This window comes from Phaeoacremonium minimum (genome assembly GCF_000392275.1).
Source record: "Phaeoacremonium minimum UCRPA7 unplaced genomic scaffold PA7_03_scaffold_496, whole genome shotgun sequence".
NCBI classification, from domain to species: domain Eukaryota; kingdom Fungi; phylum Ascomycota; class Sordariomycetes; order Togniniales; family Togniniaceae; genus Phaeoacremonium; species Phaeoacremonium minimum.
Genome location: NW_006921398.1, coordinates 952,518 through 977,380, shown reverse-complemented (window position 1 = coordinate 977,380; position 24,863 = coordinate 952,518). Strand labels below are relative to the sequence as shown.

The 24,863-nt window shown below is 50.8% G+C and overlaps 4 protein-coding genes across 4 annotated transcripts; 3 read left to right on the top strand and 1 right to left on the bottom strand.

The window, feature by feature from the left end:
- Positions 1-315: 315 nt before the first annotated feature.
- Positions 316-1,331, top strand: UCRPA7_6978 (putative septum-promoting gtp-binding protein 1 protein; the record flags this gene model as incomplete). Its single annotated transcript, XM_007919513.1, has 3 exons — positions 316-1,047; positions 1,101-1,175; positions 1,233-1,331. The coding sequence occupies 3 exons, from the start codon at positions 316-318 to the stop codon at positions 1,329-1,331; spliced, it is 906 nt and encodes a 301-aa protein (XP_007917704.1).
- A 4,249-nt stretch (positions 1,332-5,580) lies between these two features.
- UCRPA7_6977 (putative cullin-associated nedd8-dissociated protein 2 protein) lies at positions 5,581-9,733 on the top strand (the record flags this gene model as incomplete). The annotated part of the gene is made up of 3 exons (XM_007919512.1): positions 5,581-8,826; positions 8,879-9,217; positions 9,272-9,733. 3 exons carry the CDS (start codon positions 5,581-5,583, stop codon positions 9,731-9,733), a joined length of 4,047 nt encoding a protein of 1,348 aa, XP_007917703.1.
- Positions 9,734-10,864: 1,131 nt separating this feature from the next.
- Positions 10,865-11,746, top strand: UCRPA7_6976 (putative short-chain dehydrogenase protein; the record flags this gene model as incomplete). The annotated part of the gene is made up of 1 exon (XM_007919511.1): positions 10,865-11,746. One exon carries the CDS (start codon positions 10,865-10,867, stop codon positions 11,744-11,746), a length of 882 nt encoding a protein of 293 aa, XP_007917702.1.
- Positions 11,747-18,864: 7,118 nt separating this feature from the next.
- On the bottom strand, positions 18,865-22,989 carry UCRPA7_6975 (putative p-type atpase protein; the record flags this gene model as incomplete). The annotated part of the gene is made up of 1 exon (XM_007919510.1): positions 18,865-22,989. The coding sequence occupies one exon, from the start codon at positions 22,987-22,989 to the stop codon at positions 18,865-18,867; it is 4,125 nt and encodes a 1,374-aa protein (XP_007917701.1).
- Positions 22,990-24,863: the final 1,874 nt, after the last annotated feature.

The following is a 24,863-nucleotide window of genomic DNA, read 5'->3' as shown; positions in this document are numbered from 1 at the left end:
TGAGGCTGTCATTCGGGCAAGCCTAAGCAGAGCCCCTCCCACCTTCGTCCTTCCAGTCGCTTTGGACCCCTCGACCGAAGAAGATTCACACCCAGGCCGTCAATAGACACGATTACCACCAACCCTTCATCCTGGGTTAGTCTCCCGTATTCTCTATCTTTGTGCTCCGGCGGGCCTCATAGCTGCTCTATCCTCGCGAATGCTCTTTTCGGTTGTATGATAGTCCCTATCCGCAGTGCTGACCTCAATGTGTCAACAGATTCCTCAACACTCTCGGCGGGGTCTCCGGCCCAGTTTCACGACGCCCTCGACACCATGGACCACGATCACGTCCCCCATGATATGCATGATGACACCCTCGGCGGCATCGAGGGTTCGCCGAACATGGCCAACAATGGCTTCGGAGGCGCAAGGTCGGATCGAAACCATCGGCAATCACAGTCCCTAGATCAAGGTCTCACAAACTCCCCGCGAGCCGTCGACGATATGGACCCGACAGCGCGATACACAACTCCCCCCATTCCTCACCCACAAGCATCTTCTATCTCTCGACCGGCATCCGGTCTCTCAGGCCAAGGCTACCCAGACCATGCGTCGCGCACGAGCGGCGGTGCGGCCGAGCAGAGCAATGGGAATGGAAGGAACCACGTGGTGATCAAAGTTGGCATGGTCGGCGATGCGCAAATAGGCAAGACGTCGCTGATGGTCAAGTACGTCGAGGGCAGCTGGGACGAGGACTACATCCAGACACTAGGCGTCAACTTCATGGAGAAGACGATTAGCATCCGGAACACCGAAATCACCTTCAGTATCTGGGACTTGGGTGGCCAGCGAGAATTCGTCAACATGTTACCTCTAGTGTGCAATGATGCCGTTGCGATACTCTTCATGTTCGATTTGACGAGGAAAAGCACCCTAAACAGCATCAAGGAGTGGTACCGCCAAGGACGAGGCTTCAACAAGACGGCCATACCAATATTAGTCGGCACCAAATACGACCATTTCGTGAACTTTCCGCGGGAAGACCAAGAGGAGATTTCGAATCAGGTATGGCACATCAGGTCGCTCAAAGGAAAAGCAGAGTGTTAACAAGTTTCTAGGCTCGTCGATTTGCAAAGGCGATGCGTGCTGCCCTAATATTTAGCAGCACCAGCCATAGCATCAATGTTCAGAAGGTATGCTTCTGTCTAGCGGGACTTATTTCACAGATACAGCTAACAACCAAAATCCAGATTTTTAAAATTGTACTCTCAAAGGCTTTTGACTTGAAGTGCACAATTCCGGAAATTGAGAATGTCGGCGAGCCACTTCTCCTCTATCAATCCTGCTAGTAAGCGTTGAAGGTCACCACCGCGGCAATGCACCACTGGGAAAGCATCGCTTTCTGGAGAGTTATGAGTATCATCATATCTACAATATGTGGTCCAGATGACAACATACACCATACAGCAGCAAAAGAAAACCATCCGTTGCATAACACTTTTAACCTGGAATCGGACCTTATAATGTCATGAACATAAAGGTCGACCAGAATCCCGATATCACGAGATTAAACCAGTCTTTGAGACTCCACTCTTTCATTTTCTTTTATGTCTTGAGAGAGAAGAAGGGAAGAACGACGAAGCAATATGTAATCCCATCACAACCTACTGGAAGGGAGTTGCTCCAATAAGAGCTCGATCTCCGACGGGGGTGGTTTCGAGGGACCAACAAGCAGCATGAGTTGAGGGTGAAGAAGAAAGCATTAGGGCAAACGGTCGGAAGGCACATGGTGACCCCGGGAAAGGGGTCTTGTCATTTTTGAAAGTTTTGTTGATTTTGTCCCCCATGGTCGTTTAGGCGTGATGAACGAGAAAGATCAACTGGCTATCTGCGAGGTTCTTATGTTCCTCAAATTGAAACTTTTTTTTTCTTTATCTGATGTAATCCTCTCCCTTTTACCACCATTACCTGACCCCTATATTGTCCACTCAACTTCAGGGTTTTGGTTTTCTCAAAGTTCACGCCTTGGGAATATATCCCAGTGGGAAAGGGGGTATGACCATGATACATGGACGGAGATAGAGAGGCTAGTGAATCCATAAAGCTGTTGAAGAGAGAGAATCGCCATTCTTGTCACAGTGAAGCCGCGAGACGAATCTGGATCTGTCAATTTCCATGAGGGTTTGTACAGAGGGGAATCATTATTCTGCTAACCATACTATTAAGCATTACTGACTAAGGATAAGAACGACGATATTGAATCCCACGCAGAGGTTTCTGGTTTTCCGTTGCCATGCTGGCTCCACACGGAGAAAACAATGCAGCAGCACGGCGCGCCATCATATTTCGAGCCCCGAAAGCCTTCCTGTACCATCATCTCTCATCATAAGTTGGTACGACCCCATTCTCTTTGCATGCTCAACAATTGTCGGCTTGTCCCATGCAGGACTCCCCTTGCGAGAAGGCGCCGGTCCTCTGCTATCCTGTCTGCTCTCCCTCGATGGCGGCTGTCGAAACACAGGTACTGGGATCCGGCTCTGGGGTGGCGTGTCTGGCCGACTGCCAGCGCCGTCTCCGCTTGACTGAGAACGGCCAAAGCGGCCCCCGAAGTGATTCGTACGAGCGCTGCCGGCGCCCATGTGTGGCGCCGTCACAGTCTTGGGGATGCCGATCGGGCGGCGTACTTCTTCCTCCGCTGCACGATTGTTAGCTTCTGGCTGTCTCAGAATAGTGCTGGGAGGCGCGCCTACTACTCCGGTGTTCTCAGTGCCAGGCATGGGCGGAGATCGTGGAGGCGAAGCATGCCTATTAATGTCTATGATGGTAGGCTTGTGGCCCTCGTGGATCGGGACGAATTTAGGCGTTTGTCGGACATCTCCCGTCTTAGGTGTCCCAGGCTCTGACGCACCGGGCGGCAGCTCGACTATCATCTCTGGGGGGCTGCGAGAGCGGCCTCGACCGGCAAGAGCCTGGTCCTCGCGGACATGATTTGCCAGGGGTGTGACATATGTAGGAAGGGTAATATCAATTTCCAAATTGTGGGAACCAGGACCAAGACCGGGCGTTACTTCTGAATCTTCTACCCAATCATCGTACAGCCTGTGAGGACTGTGAGCTCTGTGATGAGGCTTTCTCGAGAGCGGATCGTCTACGGATAGCGCATTTGCTGCACCGGTGTGGACTTCATGGGGAAGTAATGACGGGCCAATACGGCCAGGCCCTGGGGATCTGTTTCGGAGGGGAGAGTGCTGATGAGGATGAAATCCTTGAATAGGGGAGTTGGTTCGCGCAGGAGGCACCCTGCGTTCGCAGGACCGGGAAGGCGAAGGCGAGGGGGTGCGAATGCGAACAATGATCTCGTCCATTGGCATCATACGTGGTGAGAGGGCTGGCTGAGGGAGAGGCTCATCAGGGATCAGTTCTGTCTCATGCAAGCCATGTGGCAATGGGGTTGGTAGCCTTGACGGAAGCTCCTCATCCAGAGTTATGCCGACGTCTAATGTCGGTACTGGTGGCATGCCGATTGCCTCAGCCGGACTGCCCGTCAAGTGACTGTCCTGGGTTGCCTCTGACTTCCTCTCAAGTATGCGTGAAAGTGGTCTTCTGAGGTGGTTGAGGGCGTCCGGATGTCGTTGAAGCATTTCTGCGGGATGCAGCAGCTGTGATGCATGCTCAATGATGTCAGCTGCTTTGCCCTTCTTCTTTGGCTTCTTCACCTTGTCCGGAATAGGGTCAATAAGGGGTGAAGTCGCCTCCGGACGAGGCGAGATCTCTTGCATTGGCGGCGAAAGAGGCGGCTGCTGTTTCACCACCCCAGCTCCTCTCTCGTTTTCGCGCTGGCTAACCTCGAGCTGGTCTCTCAGGACGGTGCAATGAGGACAGAAGATGCTCTTGGGATTCTTATTCTTCCGTGGCTCGATGTCATACTCTCCTCTAATACGATTCGTCTCCTTGACAGCCAAAATTCCAGCCACTAATCTCTTCATTAGTTACCGACACCTTCGAATGCAGACAAGGGGTAGCATACGAGGTGGTAAAGTAGCCAGAATCCCGTATTCGACACAGGGTCCGTTGATCTTCTTATACGGCACAAGTGCATCTTCTGGATTCTCTCGGGCTCTCTTGATGCGTTGAAGCTCGTATTGAGTCTTGCCATACGTGATGCAGGGGAGGGCCATAGCGTTCCAGACGGCCGCGGGCCCCAATGCCTTCATCGCTTCGTGCCGGGTCGTTTGCCATTGGTTAGGAGAGCTTTTGCCTGTGTTGAGGACAATGTTGTTGTCGGTAGCCACATAGTTGTGGGTTGGTACAGACGGCATCTCGTTGAGGGCGGCGGCGATGGCTCCGGCTGACGGGACTGCTGAGGCCGAATCAAGGTCGGGAATTCCGTTGCTACTTTCCCCTTTATCTACCGGAGAGGCCATGGAATACTTGAGTTCCGATAAGTAGGCACCCTTCGAAGAGGCCGATGGTGTCTTGGCCGTGGTCTTGAAAAGCCACCCAGGAACGTCAAGTCGCTAGTGACGGCAATATCTTGATGAAATACGGAGGATGCTGCAAAGCAATTGGACACTTCTAATACAGGTGAAGAAACGATACGCACTGCCGAGACAACGAATGACTAAAGTAACTGGGACAAACACAAGATGAGATAATATCGCATGGGAGGGTGGCCATAGGCATCACAACACAAAGAAACCCAAATAGCGAACAAGTCTTGTTGGGTAGTTTCCTTGACAAGGGCCTCGAGTGCCGAGCTCATCGCCACAATAGTTCCTGCCCCTTGAACGTACTTCCCCGGCTGCGTGCCTACCTTGATCATGGCAGTAATTACCTCGTGTATTTCGAGCTTATTTTTGCAAGCCAGCTTACAAATGACAACATACAGGGCTATATCTTAGCATTGGCGGATTGGATTATTATCTGTGTCCTGGTCTGGCTCCTCACTTTGCTGTATCGATGTGCCCCTAATGGAAAGGAAGACTAGATGGGGCTTACATCACTACAACGCCGTTTTCATCGAGCCACAGACAGCACATTGTTCGGCCGAGCAGCGTTATTGTAACTGAGAGCAGTCGGGCTCAATTCGGCAAGAGCCGTATTGAGGCTGAAGCTTGGTTAGCGACGGTAGAGTTAGTGGGGCCAGTAGCCGGGGACAGCGGGGATAGCAAGAGCACGGATCATCTTCACCTCCGTAAGGTAGGCAGGTCAGGCTACCTACCCCACCTGTAGCTCCCACCCCACCATTCCCGCTGTGCGCCTTGAGGTGAGAGCTGCTGCCTTCCTCTCATCAGCATCACTTTTCTTCCCAAGACTTCCATATACCTTCCCTTCTTGCCTTCCCTTTCTCTCTCTCTCTCCTCTACCGAGAACAAGGCGATCCTCCCAGAACTGTCGCGAAAAGGTCGTCCTCTGCGTGTCACACTCAGTGCCAGATTTTACCCCATAGATCCGTCTATGGCACTGTCTGACGCTTCTCCCTCCATCTTTGCCTAGGTATCTGGTGCTTCCCCTTCGAGCACTCATCACAACTCTAACCAAACGCTGGGCGTGAACAGAACAACGCGCAACTCGCCTACTCGAGGTCAAAATACCAAGATGGCGACCAGTATTCCAGCGAATCCGACCACCCAAACTATTAATCAGCTGCTGGTCAAGCTGAATGATAACGATCCCGATTTCCGTTTCATGTCCTTGAGCGACCTGATCACCGTGCTCAACATTGGCAAGCATGACCTCCTCCACCACGACTACAACACAGCTGCCCGCACAATCGACTCGATCGTAAAATCTTTAGATGACCAGAATGGCGAAGTGCAAAATCAAGCCATCAAGTGTCTTGGACCGCTTGTTGCGAAGATTCCACACAACCTCATCGCTCCGCTGATCGAGAAGCTATCCACCCTCAAGCTTCAGAATTCTGTCGACAATTCGGTGCCAGCCTTGGCCCTTCGAAACGTCATCGAGTCACTCCCACGCCCCGTACAAGGTGTGGTTCCTTCAAGAGAGGTTCTCGAATCATATGCCAGCATCAGCCGTGTGTTGATTCCGCGGCTTCTCGGCCGCTCTATCCAGGCGCAGAAAGCTACAGGGAATGTCCGGTTGCCGGCCCCAGGCGATGGTATGATTGACAGCGATCAAGACCTGAACGCGGATGCAGTCGACGTTCTCATTGAGGTCGTTCGCTGTTTTGGGCCTATGCTTCAGCCAGTGGAAATCGAAGCCCTACAAGACGCGGTTATTGGTGTCCTGGAAAACCACAGAGCGACCTCAGTGGTTAGGAAGAGGGCTGTTGTTGCTATTTCCATTCTCGCAGTATACTTGTCGGATGATCTCCTCTTAGGGTTCATCAAGCGTACTGTTGTTGTCCTCGGCAATCCTAAGGTCAATTCTGTTACCAAGCGGTTCTATGTGACAATCATGGGATCAATGGCTCGTTCTGTTCCTTACCGATTCGGCCAGCATATACACACTGTTGTTCCCTTTGTCCTCTCTGCTCTTGGGGAGAATGAGCTACAGCAACATCTGGAGGAAATCAACGATGGAGTGGACTCTGGTCCAGAGTTCAACGAAGTCCGTGAAGCTGCTCTAGTAGCTCTCGAGGCATTCCTCGCCTCCTGTCCCTCTCAGATGCGTGCACAGACTGACGAGGTCATTACATCGTGCCTGCGTTACCTGAAATACGATCCAAACTACGCAGTTGATGACGACGATGAGGACATGGAGGAAGATGAAGAGGACGATGCTGATGAGCTTGAGGATGATGACGAGTTCGAGACTGGAGATGGTTTTGATGACGATGACGACGCAAGCTGGAAAGTCAGACGCTGTGCAGCCAAAGCCCTGTACACACTCGTCTCCACAAGAAGCAGCGGGGATCTTCTTGACAACGGCGTCCTTTACGGTCAAGTTGCTCCTGCACTGATCAAACGATTCGATGAGCGTGAAGAGAATGTTCGCTTAGAGGTTGTCTCGACGCTATCTCTCTTGATTCGCAAGACGGGAGAAGGTGTTATTCCGGATTTTGCCTTGGATAACGGTCAGGCAGAAGACTCGCACCCAGTACCAGTCAGTCGCAAACGCCGGCGCCAGAGCAGTGGTGGTGGTCCATCGGCACTTCATCTGACAGGAACTGGTCTGACCTCTCCGACGTTGGAGAGAATTCCATCGACTGGACCTCGCGCAGACCTTGCACAGCTGACGCCAAATATCATCAAGGGCTCAACTAAGCTGCTGAAGGGCAAATCTGTACCTGCAAAGCAGGCTGCTACCAATCTTCTGGATGATCTGATAACTGTTCAGCAAGGGGGTCTTGCCGACTATTTTGACCAAGTCATCGAGCTCATTATCGAAGCAATCAAACCTTCGAGCGCGTCGTCTACTTCCGTCGCTCTCTCAGGTGCTGGAGGTAATGCATCGGCCACCCCCGCAACCCTGCGAGTTGCAGCCCTGCGACTCATGAGTGACATAGCGAAGACCCACTCATCAAAGCTCCTTCAACCGTACCTCACCAAGATTGTTGCAGGCGTTGTTGCTGTCGTCCATGATCGGTTCTACAAAATATCCAGCCAAGCTATTCAGACTGTCGAGGAAATAGTGAAAGCAATCACACCGCCGCGATCTCGTACTACGGCTCAGAAGTACAAGGCGGAGCTTGCCAAACTCTACGATGTGCTTGTTGACCGAACAGTCGCAAATGACGCAGACGTTGAAGTTCGTCAAAGAGCAATCCATGCCTTGGGAACCCTGCTCTCAAGAACTATCAGTGCCGAGGGTGCTGGCCTGCTGGCTGCCGATAAACGACAAAAGTCTCTTGATATTCTATCTGACAGGCTGAAGAACGAAACAACCCGCATATCTGCTGTTAGAGCCATCGATAGCGTCGCCGCTGTCTCGTCCAGCAATGTTCAGCTTGACCCCGTCTGGGTTCGCGAAGTGGCTCTTGAATTGTCTGGTCAACTTCGTAAGGCCAATCGAGCTCTCAGGGGCTCCAGTGTGCAGGCGTTGAAACATCTGATCCTCTCGCCTGCCAGTGAAGGCGCATTAGACAAGGGTACCGTCAAGAACCTAGTCTTAGCCCTCCAGCCTGTCATCACTAACAATGATGCGCACCTCCTGGGCCCTACTCTCCATATTCTTGCATACATTGTGGAGGGAAATGCCGATACTGTCGTGACATCCACCCTCATCGATTCTCTCTGCCAACTCCTTTTGGTCAATATCGTCGACTCCGTCCTGGATCCTTTGCTGGATCTAGTGACAAAGATTGGTCAGATCGGGGCTGGAGAACCGCTGATGTCTGGATTGCTTAGGAATGTTGGGGTTAGCGGTGATCCTGCGACCGTCGGAAAGGTTATTGGCACTCTACTGGTTGGCAGTGGGGGTTCTGCTGGCGTGACGCTTGATAGTTTCATCTCCGAAGCAGACACAACCGAGGATCCTTTGAGGGCGAGTCTCGCTTTGTCGGTTCTTGGTGAAGCCGGACTTCGACTTGGACAGAAGTCTCCCCTGGAACCTCAGCTGTTTTTGGACAAATTTGGAAAGGAGTATGACAAGGTGTCTTTGTCTGCAGCGCTTGCTTTGGGCCGTGCCGGAGCTGGAAATGTTCCTCAATATTTGCCGATGATTCTCAAGAATCTAGAGAAGACGGGTACGACACAGTATCTTCTCTTGCAATCAATCAAGGAGATTCTTCTTCAAGATGTGGACATTGCTCAGTACTCAAGCAGCATTTGGAGTCAATTGCTTGATGCCGCTGGTGTTGACGACAACAAAGCTGTTTGCGCGGAATGCATTGGCCGTCTCGCAATTATCGACCCTAAGACCTATATTCCCAAGCTTGATGTGAGTGACTACTTCGGATATACAATTTGACTGTGTGCTGACCATTAATCAGGGTCTTTTGAAGGACAATTCGGCAACGCTACGGGCGATTGCGGTCCAAGCATTGCGATATACATTACCTGAAAGCACCGAGCAGTTCGACTCAATTCTGCAGAATTACTTGGTCAGCATGTTGATGACCATGCTGCAAGATTCGGATATGGATATTCGGCGCTTGGCCATGTCTACGCTCAATTCCGCAGCTCATAACAAGCCTGACATGATTCTGGGGCACCTTGGTCAATTGATGCCGTATGTTATGCAAGAGTCTGTCATCAAGCCAGAACTTCGCCGCGAGGTCCAGATGGGTCCCTTCAAACACTTGGTTGATGATGGCCTGGAAGTTCGAAAGGTACGCTACTGTTGTTATCCATCATCTAACTTTTGACTAAAATTTGACATGCAGAGCGCCTACGAGACGTTGTATGCTCTTATGGAGACAGCCTTCTCTCGTATCAGTATCATCGAGCTGTACGATCGCATCATTGCAGGACTTAAGGATGACAATGATATACGGTCTCTCAGCAACCTCATGGTGTCGAAGCTCGTCTACATCGACCCCGATGAGACAGTCCGACGGTTGGATGCCATAGCAGACGCATATCGTACCACTTTGTCAACCAAGTTAAAGGAGAACGCAGTCAAGCAAGAGCATGAGAAACAGGAGGAAGCCAACAAGAGCGTCCTGCGAGTGACTCTTCTGCTTGGCGAGAAGCTCAAGGGATCGGTTGGCTCTTCCAGCACTCAGGGCGCCGCCGGTGCCAATCAAGTGTGGGGGACGTACTGGGATTGGGTCAACAAAGACTTTAATTCCCAGTTGAAGAGTTTGCGTGAGGAAAGCGATAGAATCGGCCACACATATGCCTAGGGCGCACGCAATACCTGCTTCATGTCCCAGATGCAACGCCAACTGGCTCGATTGAAGCTCTGACAACTGACCGATATATACGACCTTCTTCTACGCTACTTGCAAGGAAACAAGCCCGGGTGCCAAAGCATCATTGGCATTGGCAAAGATCGCGAACGGCTATCGAGTTCTGCTTAACAGCATCCTCGAAGACTTCATTGATACAGCTAACATACGCATCTCGCCTTGTCCGCTTACAAAAGATATTTGAGAGTTGATCTCATTCAAGAGATCATGACCAAAATGAGGAGAATTTGGCTCTTATTTGTAGTGCATAGAAGCACCAGGTAGCATGCTAGACTTATGTAATGATATCATGAGCCCCCCAAAAAAACATGGCGCAGCAATCGGCCGTAAGATCAATCGGTAAATTGTGCTTCTAGAAAAGTCAAAACCCTTACAAAAACATGGCACTGTTGCCTTGATCAGGACCAAGAAATGAAATCAACCTCCAACGCTTGTAGTTTATGATAACGAGGGTCCAAGCTTCTCGGAGTTCAGTCATGATCCTATTTAATTAATATAAGAGCAAACAATCATGTGTTTTCGACTCAGGCTTCTCATGGCATATAGAAGAAATCCCTACGAGTCACTGTCGAAGCTACTATTCCATTTCGTTTCATGTTGGCTTAACATGTCATATAAACATGTTAGTCCATTCGGAGTTATGTAATCGAGCTCGGAGACAAACCAGCGCGGAGCGCCCTTTTCCTCCGCACCGGGTCCGTCTCCGTTGGAGAATGCCCTTCCGGACAATGGCGTAGTGTAGTTTGAGCCACCATAACTACAATCTGAATCGGCGCTCGGAGACCAGGAAGAGGACTAACCAAGTGCGCGAGCGTATCTGAGCTCTTAAGGCTGGCTAACGTAATCAGTCAACTACCGGTACTGAGCATCTGAGACCTGTTATAGCGTTATGATCGATGCCGGCCATCTCTCCCGCGAAAGGACACTATCAATTACTGAGAAATCACGGAGAAAATGATAAATGTGCCAGTCCGTTCCCGTCTTAAACATGGCCACAAAGGTATATCTATATGTAGACTGCCCCAAACATCTCATGCCACCGCCATAGAGCTCAACATATGAATCATGTCTTCTAAACCACGAAGCATCTTGATCACAGGCTGTTCAGAAGGAGGATTGGGCGATGCCCTCGCCCAGGCATTCCATGAACGGGGCCAACGCGTCATTGCAACCGCGCGGAATCCAGCCAAGCTCGCTCACTTCAAAGACTTGGGCATCGAGACGCTAACTCTCGATGTCCTCTCGGCAGAGTCGATCTCAGCCTGCGTGGCAGCCGTCTCAGAAAAGACAGGTGGCTCCCTGGATATGCTCATCAACAACTCCGGAGGCGGCTACACAGTTGCCATCCTCGATGCCGGCTTAGATGCCTCACGCAAGCTGTTCGATCTCAACGTGTTTTCCATCATCGCCGTCGTGCAAGCGTTTACGCCCTTGCTCCTCAAGTCCACGCGCAAGCCTCTCATTTGCAACAACACATCCGGTTCCTCGGTGGTCACAACACCCCTCGCAGCGGTCTACGCCGCCAGCAAGGCCGCCGCCGCAATGCTGACTGACGGATTGCGTCTCGAGCTCGAACCGTTCGGTATCAGAGTCGTCGACCTCAAGACCGGCGGCGTGAAAAGCAAGTTCTACGACAACCAGCAGGGCGGTGCGAGGCCGACCTTGCCCGAAGGGAGCCTCTACCGGATAGCAAAGGAGGAAGTCGAGTCAGTCTTAGCCGGCGAGAATTTTGAGGAGGGCAAACCCGAGAGAGAACCCTGGGCGCGGCGCGTGGCAGGCGATCTTCTCAAGAGCTCTCCGCCAGTGCAGATATGGAGAGGAGCTGGCATTGTATCCGCTTACCTCACTACCATGGTGCCGTGGTCGTGGTATGTAGGCACTTTGTTGAAGATGGGAGCTATGGACGTCGTCAAGAAGAAGTGGAACAGCAGGGCGAAGAGCAACTGACGCGGTGCTAGGGGCGACGGAGGAATCAAATGCTCGAGTTAACTTCAAGGAAGCACTTGTTGATGACTATCTCCCTTGAGGTCCTGTATGGTAAGACTTGGCGTTGACATTTCGGCTTATACTAGCCGCTTTTTGTCATATGTGAACTTGGCTTTTTGTGGAGTTTGAAGCATTTATCGCGTACAGCTGACTGAAATGAGTCAACAAGCAATTCAGGGCAACAGATGACACAGCTCTCGGAGTGCGCCAAGGTTCTAGAGGCAAGCTGTTCCGATTCCTTACGAGGCTGAATGCAGTTATGCGGCGCAAGAACCAACGGGCTTAGGACGAGCTGCTGAACATGATGGTAGTACGAAGTATAAAAATAAATAATGTACAAACCCAAGATCAATTTCTTCGCAAGTGTTCAAATTTTCATTGTTTCTCTTTAAGACAATATGGCTATAGCACGAGCATGGTCTTTCATATCCCGAGGCAGGCCTCAAGATGTTTTGCGTCTTAAGAGTTCGCACCCCGTGCCGACCCTCCCACCCCCGGTCCCGCTCCCGAAGACCGCCACCTCGGCGGACGAGTGGATCGTCGTCAAGGTGGCCTATGCCGCCCTCAATCCGGCCGGCCTTTTCCACATAAGTATGCTGCCTCCTTTCGCACGAGCGAAGACCGCTGTGCCAGAAAATGACCTGTCCGGCACGGTTGTTGATGCATGGACCCCCAATGGTTCGGAGAGCAATACAAGGTTCAAAATAGGGGACAAGGTTATTGCGTTCCTGCCTGTGAATTACACGTTCCCCACTGGCGTTGGGGCACTGCAAAGCTACGTACGCATTCCGGCACGGTATGCGGTCCGCAAACCAGACGGTACGTCGCTGCGCGATGCGGCAGGCCTCATGTTGGCAGGGTGCCCAGCAAGTCATGTTATCGAGGCTGCGGAAATAAAGCAGGGAGACCATGTGTTAGTGAATGGCGCCAGCGGAGGCATTGGCACTTTCGCGGTGCAGTTGGCCAGACACATTGTAGGGCCGGAAGGATTCGTTGTCGGTGTTTGCTCAGAACGAAACCTGGCACTAGTGAAGAGTCTAGGAGCAGATGAGGTGAGTTTGTTGTTACATAGTCCTGATACATGATATGGACTGGGCGGCTCACAAGTGTAGGTCATCGACTACACTTCTCACAAATCAACCTCCGCAGAACTGGCAAGCAAATACGGGTCACAGCCCTTCGACGCAGTCCTGGATTGCATTGGTGTACAGGATCTCTATCTGAAAAGTGCACAGTATCTGAAAGAAGGTAGTATATATGCCGCCGTGGGTGTAAAACCACCAAGCATGACATATTGGAACCTCCTGAAGATAGTTTGGCACTTGCAAATGAATAGCATTTGGCCATTATCTCCCTGGCTGTTTGGGACTGGCAGGCCATGGAAAAGCGTCTCGATGTTTGATCCTGGCTTGGAATTAATGGAAAGACTGGCGGCCCTGTTCGGCGAAGGCAAAATAAAGACAGTTGTTGACAGTGTCTGGCCATTTGAAGACGCGCTTAAGGCATATGAGATAATGGCGTCAGGAAGAGCAAGTGGAAAGATTATCGTTCAGGTTGAAGATGATATCGATTGATAGTCTACCATGAACCTTCAACGGCGTGGCCGCCATCTCCACTCCCTAATCGAGATAGGCCTCCTTTTCTCATACAATATGATAACGCAAGTGTACGATATCTTAATTCCACCTAAATAGACTCACACAACACTTCTCGCTCATGTAAGTAGTCAAAGGCTTGCAGTACTGCTTTCGCGTAAGCGACGGCAGCCGTCAACACCATGATGTGCATCAATTGGTGACTCGCACCAAAAAAGTCAAAGGTTCTGGGGAACCATTTCTCGGGGAACTATATCCGATTTTAGAATATGAACAAGGTCCTTCTTCCAGTGTCGACCTTGGTGATTAGTAGGCTGATACTCACCTTCAAAGTGTATGCGGTTGCCCCCAGGGTATTGAATAAGAGTGTCAGTAGAATCCATGGCAGCCCTACCCTTCTGCTCTCCTCCACAATACCACGCACGATCATGCCATGCACGATTGGCACGAGAAACGACCCAACCCCGAATGATCCAAAGAGGGCAGCACGCCATGGTCCCAGATGTGGTCTGCTAAACTGTGGCCAGCAAGTCACAGTGGAGCATAACGCAGCAAGTGCTGTGATCGTGAGCCAGTACGCGGCCTGAAGTTTCGGCTGGCACGGAAAGCTGTAATAGATAAGTGGTACTGTTGAACCCCACATCAGAAGCAAGATGCCCTGAAAATCAAGTTTCATTCCCAGAAGATAGATTGATTCACTGTGCGACATAGTGGTATGGAATCTGTTCCATGGTTGTCGTCAGGATCTTGCAGACGTCTAAATAGAGGCAGAAGGGTTCGAATCCGCTACTAAAGCTTGCTTACATGGTCGAAAAGACAAAGCATATGCCCACTCCAAGAAAGTAAGTGGCGCATACTGTGATATCCCCTTTTGTCGCAATGACATATCGAGGTGGCACCTCGACCTTGAGTAGCAACAAGGGCATGACGAAGAAAGCGACAGCACCGAAGACATGTGAGTAAATATTGACTATCAATGGTCAGTACAGCATGACAGAGGTGGAATGCATATTCAAGAGATACTACCAGTCTCGTTATGAATATAAGTCAAACTATGGATGCAACCGCAGAACGATCCGGACGCCCTTCTTCAATGTTCCTCAGCTGTAGTCTTGGATCTTAGAAACAAGGAAAGACGGGTTTATTATGTACCGATAACCTGTGTGAATCAATTCGCTTCCGTGTCTTTGGGTTTGATTAATTACGCCGGACGGTGCCCAAAAGTCAGAACAGGATTGTAAACTCACTGTTGCCAGCTCGCTGTTTCTCATTGTTAGCCCAAAGGTTGGATTATGCCTTAACTCGGAAGCTCAGTTGCTGCAACGACAACGACTTACGCAAATCTACCCAACATGCCAGTCTAAGTAACTCCTGTTGCCCAGTTGCCTTTACCTCTGAAGCCGTTGCAGACCGAGCCTGATGTTCTACAGGCCAAGTTTGTAGTCGTCTACGTATCGAAAGCTGAAGGAGTGCATCTCGCTGCGAGGTCATCGTCAAATTCACCTGACAGTTATCGCCGCCTTATTTATCTTTCTGTCGACATGAAAGCGGCAAAATTGAATTGAAAAGACGACGTTGTCGCTTTCCTTGAACTGTGGGGAAGAAATGTCCCGAAACCAAAGATCCAATTGAGGTATCCTGCCGCTATGATCTTCGCATAATGCAACGCTTCGCGTCTGAGAGCCGGGATCCACCACCTAACAGGTTTACTTTCACTGTCTAGATATGTTCATTCGAACAAATCGATATGTGAGAACCGAAACCTATAAATTTGGAGACTGGAACATGTGTTGATAGCTAAGAAGAAACGAGAATGATCGCATGCAGGTGTTGAACCTTTCATTCCTGCCAATGCATCTAATGTTGAATACACCAAGGCAGACCCACCCCGTGACAGAAGGAAAGCAATTCGTATCTACTTGCAGTTGCCCTTTAGTTTCTCATCAATAGCATTCCTTACCGGCATGTGAAGGACATCAATTGTCGACTTCTTCAAACTCGTCTACGATCCACTGGCAAAAGCGCTCCCAGTCCACATCCCATTCTCTAAGCCGCTTTGCTTTGAGTCCGTCACCTAATCGGCGAGATGCCACGCCACTATGCCATTCGTCATCAGTCTGATCTTCAAATGCTGCCCATCGTAGACTGCTTTCCGCGAGGGATCCTAGACCAGCGAGGCTCAAACTCTCCCAACCTTGCAGAGCCTGCCAGAAATCGTTTGACAGCCCAACGGTCTCTAGTATTGTTGGATCGTCGTTGGATAATGCACAGGATACACCTCGTGCTAAAAGAGCTGGAAGTGGATGCGACAAAATGGAGCTACAGTATCGAAGAATCTCGTTACTGATAGGACAGCTTTCGATGAGGATTGCCTTCTCACGGACCATATCGACCAACGTTGGGTGCTTATACAAGCTGAAGCCGTGCCCAATACGCCGAGTGCCCATCAATATAGCGTCGAACAGGTTATGATCTGTTTCGCCACCAGTTGAGAGTGTCTCGCCAGCGTGAAAGAAAAAGGGGATGTTAACGCCATTGATCTCGCACTGCTCTCGGAACCATGCGAGCTCCGGAATGAGATCTTTTAATGGCCTTCCAAGATCTTCTGGGCCCACTAGATCATATCCTGCGATCAAGTGAGGAAATTTGAGCTTTATAGCGATGCATTTATTCATATCATCAAGCAAGTTTTCTGTCGGCAGTCCGCGCATTGATGCCCATATCATCCGAAGCCCCCAGAAGTTCTTGCCTTCATCAGTTGCCTTGAACTTTTGAATCTCGTCATCTAGGGCCACGAATAAAGCATCAAGATTCTCCTCTGGACTCTCCGATCCTTCTTTGTAGTAGCTTATGTTGATGAAATGGTCAACTAATTTCTTAGAGTCGGCATCCATCACGCGCCGACGGATTGCAAATGGACCGCTTCGCAGCTCAATCCATCGAACGTTGTCCTTCGCCATTGCAGACATCAGTTGACGTAGGAAAGCACGCCAGATCGGCTCGTACTGAATGAGCATGCTGAGAGTGGTGAAGCATTGTGCAAACTTGCGCCAGATGTGATCAATCCCGTGCCTCTGCTCAGTTGCTTCTTCCAAAGTCACTGTCACGCGCGATCTGAGCCACTGCTGGAAACCTTCCCGGCCACTGTTGGGAAATGTATTTGCTGCGTAAGTCAAGGGGACTGGAGATCCCACATTGTATTCTTCTGACCAGATATTCGTGTTTGCATGCGCTGTTGCTTTAAATCCAATCCAGAAAGGAGCATTTTCGCGGGCCTCATTTGTTGCGAGATGAGAGGCAGAGCCGACGATGTGCATGCCAGGAGTCTCGAGGAGAACGGGGAAGAGATTATCAAAATCAATAGTAGCGCTACAGTGTGCATGCAGAAGGGCCCCCTTGGGCATAGCACGTACGATGCGCCAGAGTTTGGTCTGCTCTGTCAAGTCTTTGGCCAAAGCGTACTTCATGCCTGGGTGAACAACTACACCCGACTTATGCTGGGCCAACTGCTCCTCGGGTGACGGAGTCCATATACTTCTCTGCTCATAATCGCGTATGCGGGAGACAATAGCATTGGCGCGCTTGGCAGTAGGCGAAAGCGACTGCAAAAATAGATAGTCTACCAAAGTGTAAGTCTCGATTGACGACCTTCTTGATATGGTGTAAGTGGCTTATTACCGGTGCGATGTTCATTCTCCTCAGTGATCAGTGCCTGTCGGTCCTTCTCATATCTTTCTAATACAGGCGACTTCGTCGAAGTAAGATCGTGCGCGGCTTCCTTCAATTGCTGTGATGTCAACGCCATTCTGTGACCCTCCACTGCAGTGGCCACAAAGTCCGTCTATTTGCGTTTTAGAGGCGATCGTTTTCCGTTGTCAAAAAAGTTGCGCAAAGGTCATGACCTCACGCCGTTCTCGACCATGAATGATGTTACTCGCCCACTTAACCTATTTGAACTTCGATTAGCATGACGCCTTTGAAGACGAGATACTATTTAGGGTAAGAGTGACTGCATACATAAGATATGCACGAGACTGGATACTTCGTCGTTGCGTTCGGCTTTCCCAATTATGCTCTACCCAATCAGCGCACTGCGAATCCGAACTAATCGGGCTTGTGTCCAGCAGCGTGTTGCCTAACTGCTCGTCATTCGCATCGACAATCAGTATATACCTTGCAGTATGTCGATTTAGTCATATGAGCGAGGTAGCTTCTCACGTTAAGGTGAGTAGTCTTAGTAGTCTACGTACCGCGATCACCATGGCAGAAAGGCCCCCTCTACTACATACAGGTAATGGTCCTCCAAAACGGTGGGGAAGGCAATGACTCACTCACCGACATGTCGAAATGCGCCGAGAAGATGCTTCCATTATGAGATCCTTCTGGATTTTATTAGCCACAGGAGTTTCGGTCCAAACTTATTGAAGTAGAGCTGTCGTAAAAGGTAGTCTCTGTTGCCTGGATGGATCAAAGTAACCGGACGATATCACACTGAAACCATCAGGACCCTCATCATGTACACCTTCCCGCTTTTGAGGAGATCAGTGACACCTCGGATTGCATTTTCCATCCAAAACTGAGTTCCGTTCGGCGTTGCAAGCAACAACGATCAAAGGTGCGCTTGTCATCCTCGGAACGCCAAATCAGAGAAGTACCACACTGGCCACAGAAGCCACGGAAACGGCCGGGTGAAGATTCGTACTCTTTGTAAGTTGTACAAGCATCAAGTTCAGGTTCGAACTGCGCCGGGGACACCACGATGAACTGCGCAATAAGAGAAGACGTCCATTTACGGCACATGGTGCCTAGAGTAGGGTCAAAACGTATCTAGACTGAAACTGATACAGCCTCTGGTTGCTGATCGCACAAAGTAGGCAGGCTTGAAAACTGAACAGGCTGCACAGAGAAACAAGACACTCACATACACTGGCATGTTGAAGACTGTGAAACACGCAAGGTAAGCATATGACAGAAGAACTTGAGCTCCAAGAAAACACACCACTGGTGGCCAAGGGAAGTTGTTGCCGAAAGTGACAGTGTAGTGGATAGCACCACATAAACAGCCGCCTGTAATGAATGTAGGTTGAGAAGACATATCTTGCGGTAGCTGAGAACCTGCAGTCGTTGAAGTTTTTGACATTATTACAAGACCTGTATATGAGATATCGTGGTGATTAGTCTGGTCGGTGAGTTTCGACTCCCACTGACTGGGTGGTTCACATGAGGCAGGTATGAATCAAAGACCAGAGTTGTAGTCAAAAATGGAGAAACGTTCTATGCTAGTGTGGTATAACTCAACTACCAAAACTCCAGGCCTGTGCAACACAGATTGGTATCGCTAATGTAACGTCGCGTTCATCCAAAAAATGCCAAAAAGCAAAGGCATACACAAGCCATAAGCCCATATGGGTAAATCATATACAGCAGGCGCTGAGCCCCTTCAACATCCTTTCGTTATTCATCTTTCATACGATACCCGTGGACTCACTTCTTCAGTGGTAACTCGGTGCTTTGCATCTCTATTGGGCTCTGCACATATGTAGGTTCCGAGGAAGAAGCCATTTCTCCCACCCAGCTTTTTGTTGATACTTCAAGATCCCTAGGCTTGGTTCTTCTATTTTCGGGAGAGGCGGCGTCTTCTCGCTCCTCTGCCGGTGGCGTGAAAGCCCGCGGCGTGAGCTCCATTGACACCCTGCTCCGTCTCTTCGAAGGCGTTTCGAGCTCGACCACCCTCGTCTCGATTACTCCGCTCCGCCGCGAAAGTCGGGTAGTTGCGCTCTTCAATGAAGCCGCATCATCGGCCACCATGGTGACACCACCATTTGGCCCGGCTTCTGCAGCACTAGCCTCGCCACGTTCGGCGGCATGCTCCTTCAACACGTCCATAACGCCAGCACAATGCTCAATCTCTTGCATGAGGTCCTGATCTCGCGGCCAGAAAACTCGTCTGATACCGGTGACTACAAGTTCCAACACCAGAACGGCTAGGAGCGTTAAGAGCACCGTGAGCCACCACGTCGGTTTCTTGCCAAAGTTGTGTAGGAATGCATCGCGAACAATGTAGGGTCCTGGCGCCCGTGCGTAGATCGCAGACAGGAAGATATTCCAGAGGAACCATCCGCCGACAGAGACAATGAGACCGACGAATGGGATGATAGTCTTATTGTGATACTCGAGCACAAGCATCTTGATGTTGATGAAAATGACACAGACGGTGAAAGATAGATCACCCATGGCGTAGAGGCTCGTGTCATCGGTAGAGAGTGCGCGATCGTAGAAGGAGTGTATCATGTAGTAAATAAGGGCAGCCTCAGAGACAGCCATGATCATCCACGCAACATACTTCTTGAAGTTGAAGGCTAAACCCCGCTGTCCATAGGTGTAGAGCTCTGGAACGGCGAGTAAGGTTTCGGCGCGAAGATCCTGCTCGAAGATACCGAGAAGAATGACAGGCAGCGAAGTGAAAAGCGTATTGAAGACGGTCAAACTCGCCGATTCGTACAAGGAAGTACCAGTGTACCCATTGTATCTTTGATACATGGCCTGTGTCAAATAGAAGACAACTTCCTTCCAGAACGTTCCCAGAATGTATTTGCCAGTGCGGATATAGTTCCAGCGGCCATGTACAAAGAGCAGTTTCTGCAGGAAGCGGAACTGCGCGATCGAGTAATCCGAGATACGGGCGGCTTGCAAGCCTTCACGGCCAGAGATTCCGATACCGACATGAGATGCTTGTATCATGGCAATATCATTGGCACCATCTCCTATGGCTAGCGTGAGAGATGAAGGAACTTGAGTGCGGATGCACTTCACCAGAGTCGCCTTCTGGGATGGTGACGCACGACAACAGATGACTGAGTCGACCCGCGACACAAGGTCAAAGAAGAGGATCTTGAGTGATTCGTCATCTTCGACAACGCTCAGAGTGTGACCGTCAATGACTACCACCGAGTGGGGAATCATGCCCCGCCCTACATCGACCAAGCTCGCTGCAATCTTCTCATTCAGGTCCCCTTGTGTGGCGTCGAGTATATATGTCTCTGAGAAAGGCTTGCAAATCCTCGCGGAATGAGCAATATTGATCGCCGTCTCTCTTTTATCGCCAGTAAGCATCCACACCTTGATATTGGCACGGCGTAGCTTGTCGATCGTATCAGGAACACCTTGCTGGAGCTTGTCCTCGATTGCAGTGACACCGGCGAGGTCAAAGTTCTGTTCAATGAGCTCTGCTGCGGACTCTATCCGGTCCTGACGATCGAAAAGGCTTGTGGTAGCCTCGTGATAGATAGTCTTCCACTTCTTGTACTCGTCTTCGTCCAAATAGCGGAAAGCGAACAGTAAGGTGCGAAGACCTTCTGAAGCAAAGTCGTCGATATGCTGGAAACAATGTTCGAACACAGCGCCTTCATTGATCGCCAAGGATTCGTCAACCATGCCATCATAGACATCTTCTACTGGAGACATAATCTGCTCAAAGGAGCGTTGGCGCGCTATTGACGGACGTGGCGACTGATAAGCCTCGTCGTTGATCGATTCAGTCTCAAGGCCTTCAGTTTCACGACTCCTCAGCCAAGTGTCCATTCCATCAGTAACCATACTAGAGCGTTTGATGCTTGTCGAGCGTGCCGCACTCCCTCGTCTAATCATGCTGCGTCTCTGGGTCAGAGTGCTTGAAGCACGTCCTAGATTCATGCTATTGCGTGGGGTCCCTTGCATGCTAAGCCGTCTTAAAGCTCTCTCCTGCTCCATGCTCTTCCGCATGCTAGCTTTCCGCTCAACGGCGGACGCCTTCTTGATAGCTAGCTGGCTGAGTTTCAAGCGCGGGAGGATGACGCTATCCGCGCCTTTACTGAAGATGCAGATTCTACCGTCAGGCATACGGATCACGATAGACATACGCTTCCGCTTGCTGCTGAACTCGATGACATCCAGGACTTCATAAGTCTCCAACATGGGCGAGCCATCAATGTCTTGAAATTGCAAGGTGATGGCCTGCGCCGGACGATCAATGAGCAGGAAGCCAAGGTCTCGTGCTGCTTCTACCAACGCTAGCTCATCTGGAGACGCTGCCTGAAACTCGATATCGCCGTTTTCTTTGGTTTCAGGCAAACAAGTATGACAAAGAGCGATACAGAGGATGAACTGTCGTGCCTTGCGCGAAAATGTGGTGTTGGGCTTTTGCCGAATATATTGGATGAGGTCATCAGTCTTCAGCTCCGGCTGTGCGTGACTAGGTCGAGCCGTCGACTTCCACTGCGAGGAAGACCTTCGAGGGAGTGCCTCGGAAGACTGCCTACCACCTTTTTGAGAAGCATCAGTCGTTTCTGGCTGCATATTAAGGTCGGAAGTCGGAGTGTTCGCACCGCTCGGGTGGCCTAATTGCTTCTCCTTGCCCTTAAGGTACTTCTTAGCTTCCAGCCTCCGCTTCATTGCGTTCTTTTCCTCATCTTCGGCGTCTCGTCTCACGTCCATGTCATGGAGCCAAGCTGTGCCAGCCACGCTCATTTTTCGAAAACGCATGAGGTTTTCCGTAAGTGTCCCGGTCTTGTCTGAAAATACATAGCTGACCTGGCCCAAATTCTCCAAGATTGTCGTGGTGTTCACAACCATAGGTGTGTCTGTCTTCGGGTCATACATTTCAACGTCCTGCATGAGTATGAACTGACCAATCTTGATGATTTCCAGACTGACATAAAGCGAGAGAGGGATCAGAGTATTGAATGCAATGATGAAGGCGACGATGACCTGTCCGAAAGGGACAGCTCCGCCGTCAAGATACCAGGCCGAGTTTTCCACGTCTCCCTTCCAGATCAAGTTGCCAACTGTGCAGCCAAGACTCAGCATGATCACGAAGACTACGAGAATCATGACAATTTTGTTGACGACACTCTGCATAGCAGGAGCTTTGGCGTGAACGTTCTTGTGCGCATTCATGCGAATTTTGCACTCCTCTCCGCTGTTGATGACTAGACCAATTGCTTGGTCTGTGTTTCGCAGCGTTGAGCCTCTGTAGACTACCTGATTTAGCGTTAGGGGCATCGTCTCCTCATTGAGAATAACTTTGCCTTCATAGTTGTACAAGTCGAGATTAGGATCCTCGGAGACTATCTCTGCGGTGCACGATGTCATGTTGGCGTGTGAATGGCAGTGTTTAGCGAGAAGCGGAGAAGCTTGCTTGCTCTTCAGATTCGTCTCTCCATCAAGTGCCATGGTCTCAATGTAAGCAATGCCATTCGGTCCCGTTGCATGCAGAAGGATTATATCGGCAGGAACATCCTCGTCTCGGCGTAGTCGGACTACGTCGCCCACACGAAGGTGTTGCCATTGAACTTTAGACCAGACGTCTGGGTTCCCCTTGGACCACGAATCTAAGTCTTCAGCCGCGTCGTCGGCAGCCGCTAGATCTTCCATGCCCATCTCGCCGCCCACATTCTCTTGTCGCCGCCGGAGCCTATCTCGCACAGCCGCAGTCCGAGTCTTGACATTGCCTTTGACAGTCTTGGCAGGGTCCAAGACCCAGGCGTCACTTCTATTCTCGACCTTGTCCAACTTGTACCGCCTATAGTCGTCCCAACCTTCCTTGCCCATACTCAAGGCGACAAAGGCCATCAATGGACCAATGGTTGTGTATGTGCCCGTCGTGCTGAGCCCAGGTATCATTTGGAGGATACCAATGGTGAGGAAGTAGAAATTGGCGAGTTTACTGAACTGAAAGAACAGCTGTTTTGGGAGGAAATCCCAGAGGGTGTATCTGCTGGATCTGATGAAATTGGAAATATAAGGCTTGCCAGACCGTTCATCGATGAGTCCTTTTCGGCGGACGAGCTCTGGGTTTAATGGGATGTGTCGTCCATCTTTGCTTGGGGGTAACGGTATCTGCCGCAACAGCCCTTCAATAATCCAACTCTTGTAGAGACTTGTCGCAGTCGACTTAAACCTCCCGATCGGCCCCCTTCTCCAACGCTGTTGTCGTTTTCTTTGCCGGACGACCCAGTCTTTGTAATTTGCAAGAGTGATGCTATCGTCACCAGCTGCAGGTCCAGCCTTTACACTCCCGTCTAGACCTCCCAGTCCAAGATTCAGATAACGTCTCCATGAGGGAGAAGTTGCTTGGTCATTGATGGACAGCTGACTGAAAGTGCGGTCCTCCGCACTGATCCTCGGTCTTTGCCCTGATGACGAAGCCTCTCCATCTAAGCCCTCCACGTCGAGTCGATCCTGTCGTAAACCTCGCGCTGAATCGGTGTCGGGTATCTGTGATTCTATCCTGTAAAGGTCGGAGCTCATCCGCACGCTCGGGTTCATCGAGTGCCTGTCATTGTCGCGAATGAGGTCCGCGGAGAAGCGAACATGGCCGCCGGGGTTGCTACTTCCTCCGATTCCCCGGTCAGTCATTGCTCTACGCACAAAAGGCCGGTTTCTGTCGTCGTCGCCTGCGAAGCCGTCCGAGTGTACTCCGTCTCGTAGTCGACCACGGCGGCCTTCGCCAGCCATTGAGGAGCTGCTGTGTCTCGGGAGTCCCATGCTCGGACGGGGCGGCACGAGGAGGTCGGCCTGCTCGAGATGATCCAGCTGCTCGCGCAGGGTCTCAGCGGGATCCCGACCGCTGTGGCTGCCCGCCATTTTGGCGGCTGTGGACTGTGCTCCCTAGGCCTCGGCGGGGGCAATTGTCGAGCGCCTCGGCGTGTATTCTCAGGCCCTCAAGCGAGGAATGGGCGGTCGTAGACGCACGTCTCAACGGGCAGGTTAGCAGCTCGCGGTCATTGGAATGGTGTAATTGGCTTTGTCTCGGCGGTCGGTCGAGCTAAATTGGCGATCAAGGGAGGCGGTTGGCTTAAGTAGCCCAGGAGTCGAGTTGCTGGGCTGGGATTTGCTGGCAAGCAACCAAGCCACAACGGGCAAAGTGTGCAAAACGTTGGCAAGTTTTGTGGTCGTGATGAAGGTTGAGAAGCGACGATCTCGCGATGCGATGGGGAGGCTGGTGGTGGTTGCGGTAGGTCACCGTAGTCGGTTCCCCTCTTGCAACTTTAAGGTGTGACGTACGAGTGGTTTGGACAATTAAGAGCAAGTGCAGGCAGGGGTATGCAGGCCCAGGGGTCTCTCTACCTTGTCTCTCAGGGTGTCTGCTCTCCACGTACTACCTAGACTACAGCAGAGTTCAAACTGGGCATTTGATGCAATATGCGCAGAAGGAGGGAGAGAAAGTGAAAGTGAAGAGCTGGATGAAAGGGCAAGATCAACTTCTTGGACAACTACCTAATTGAAAACGTGAAAGGAAAAACGAAGGCGAGTCAGCGCGCGTCGATGCCAACTGCCTTTGATCCCCCAGCACAGCCCAGTGTCTTACGAGTACAGCGCCGAGAGATCAAGACGACAGGATTCTCGTGTTTCTCCTCCACCTGCCAAGCCTCTTTTCTCTCCCAGCCCACAGCATATAAAGTCTCAAATACACAATACTGGCTTTCTAAGCCACCTCTTCTCTA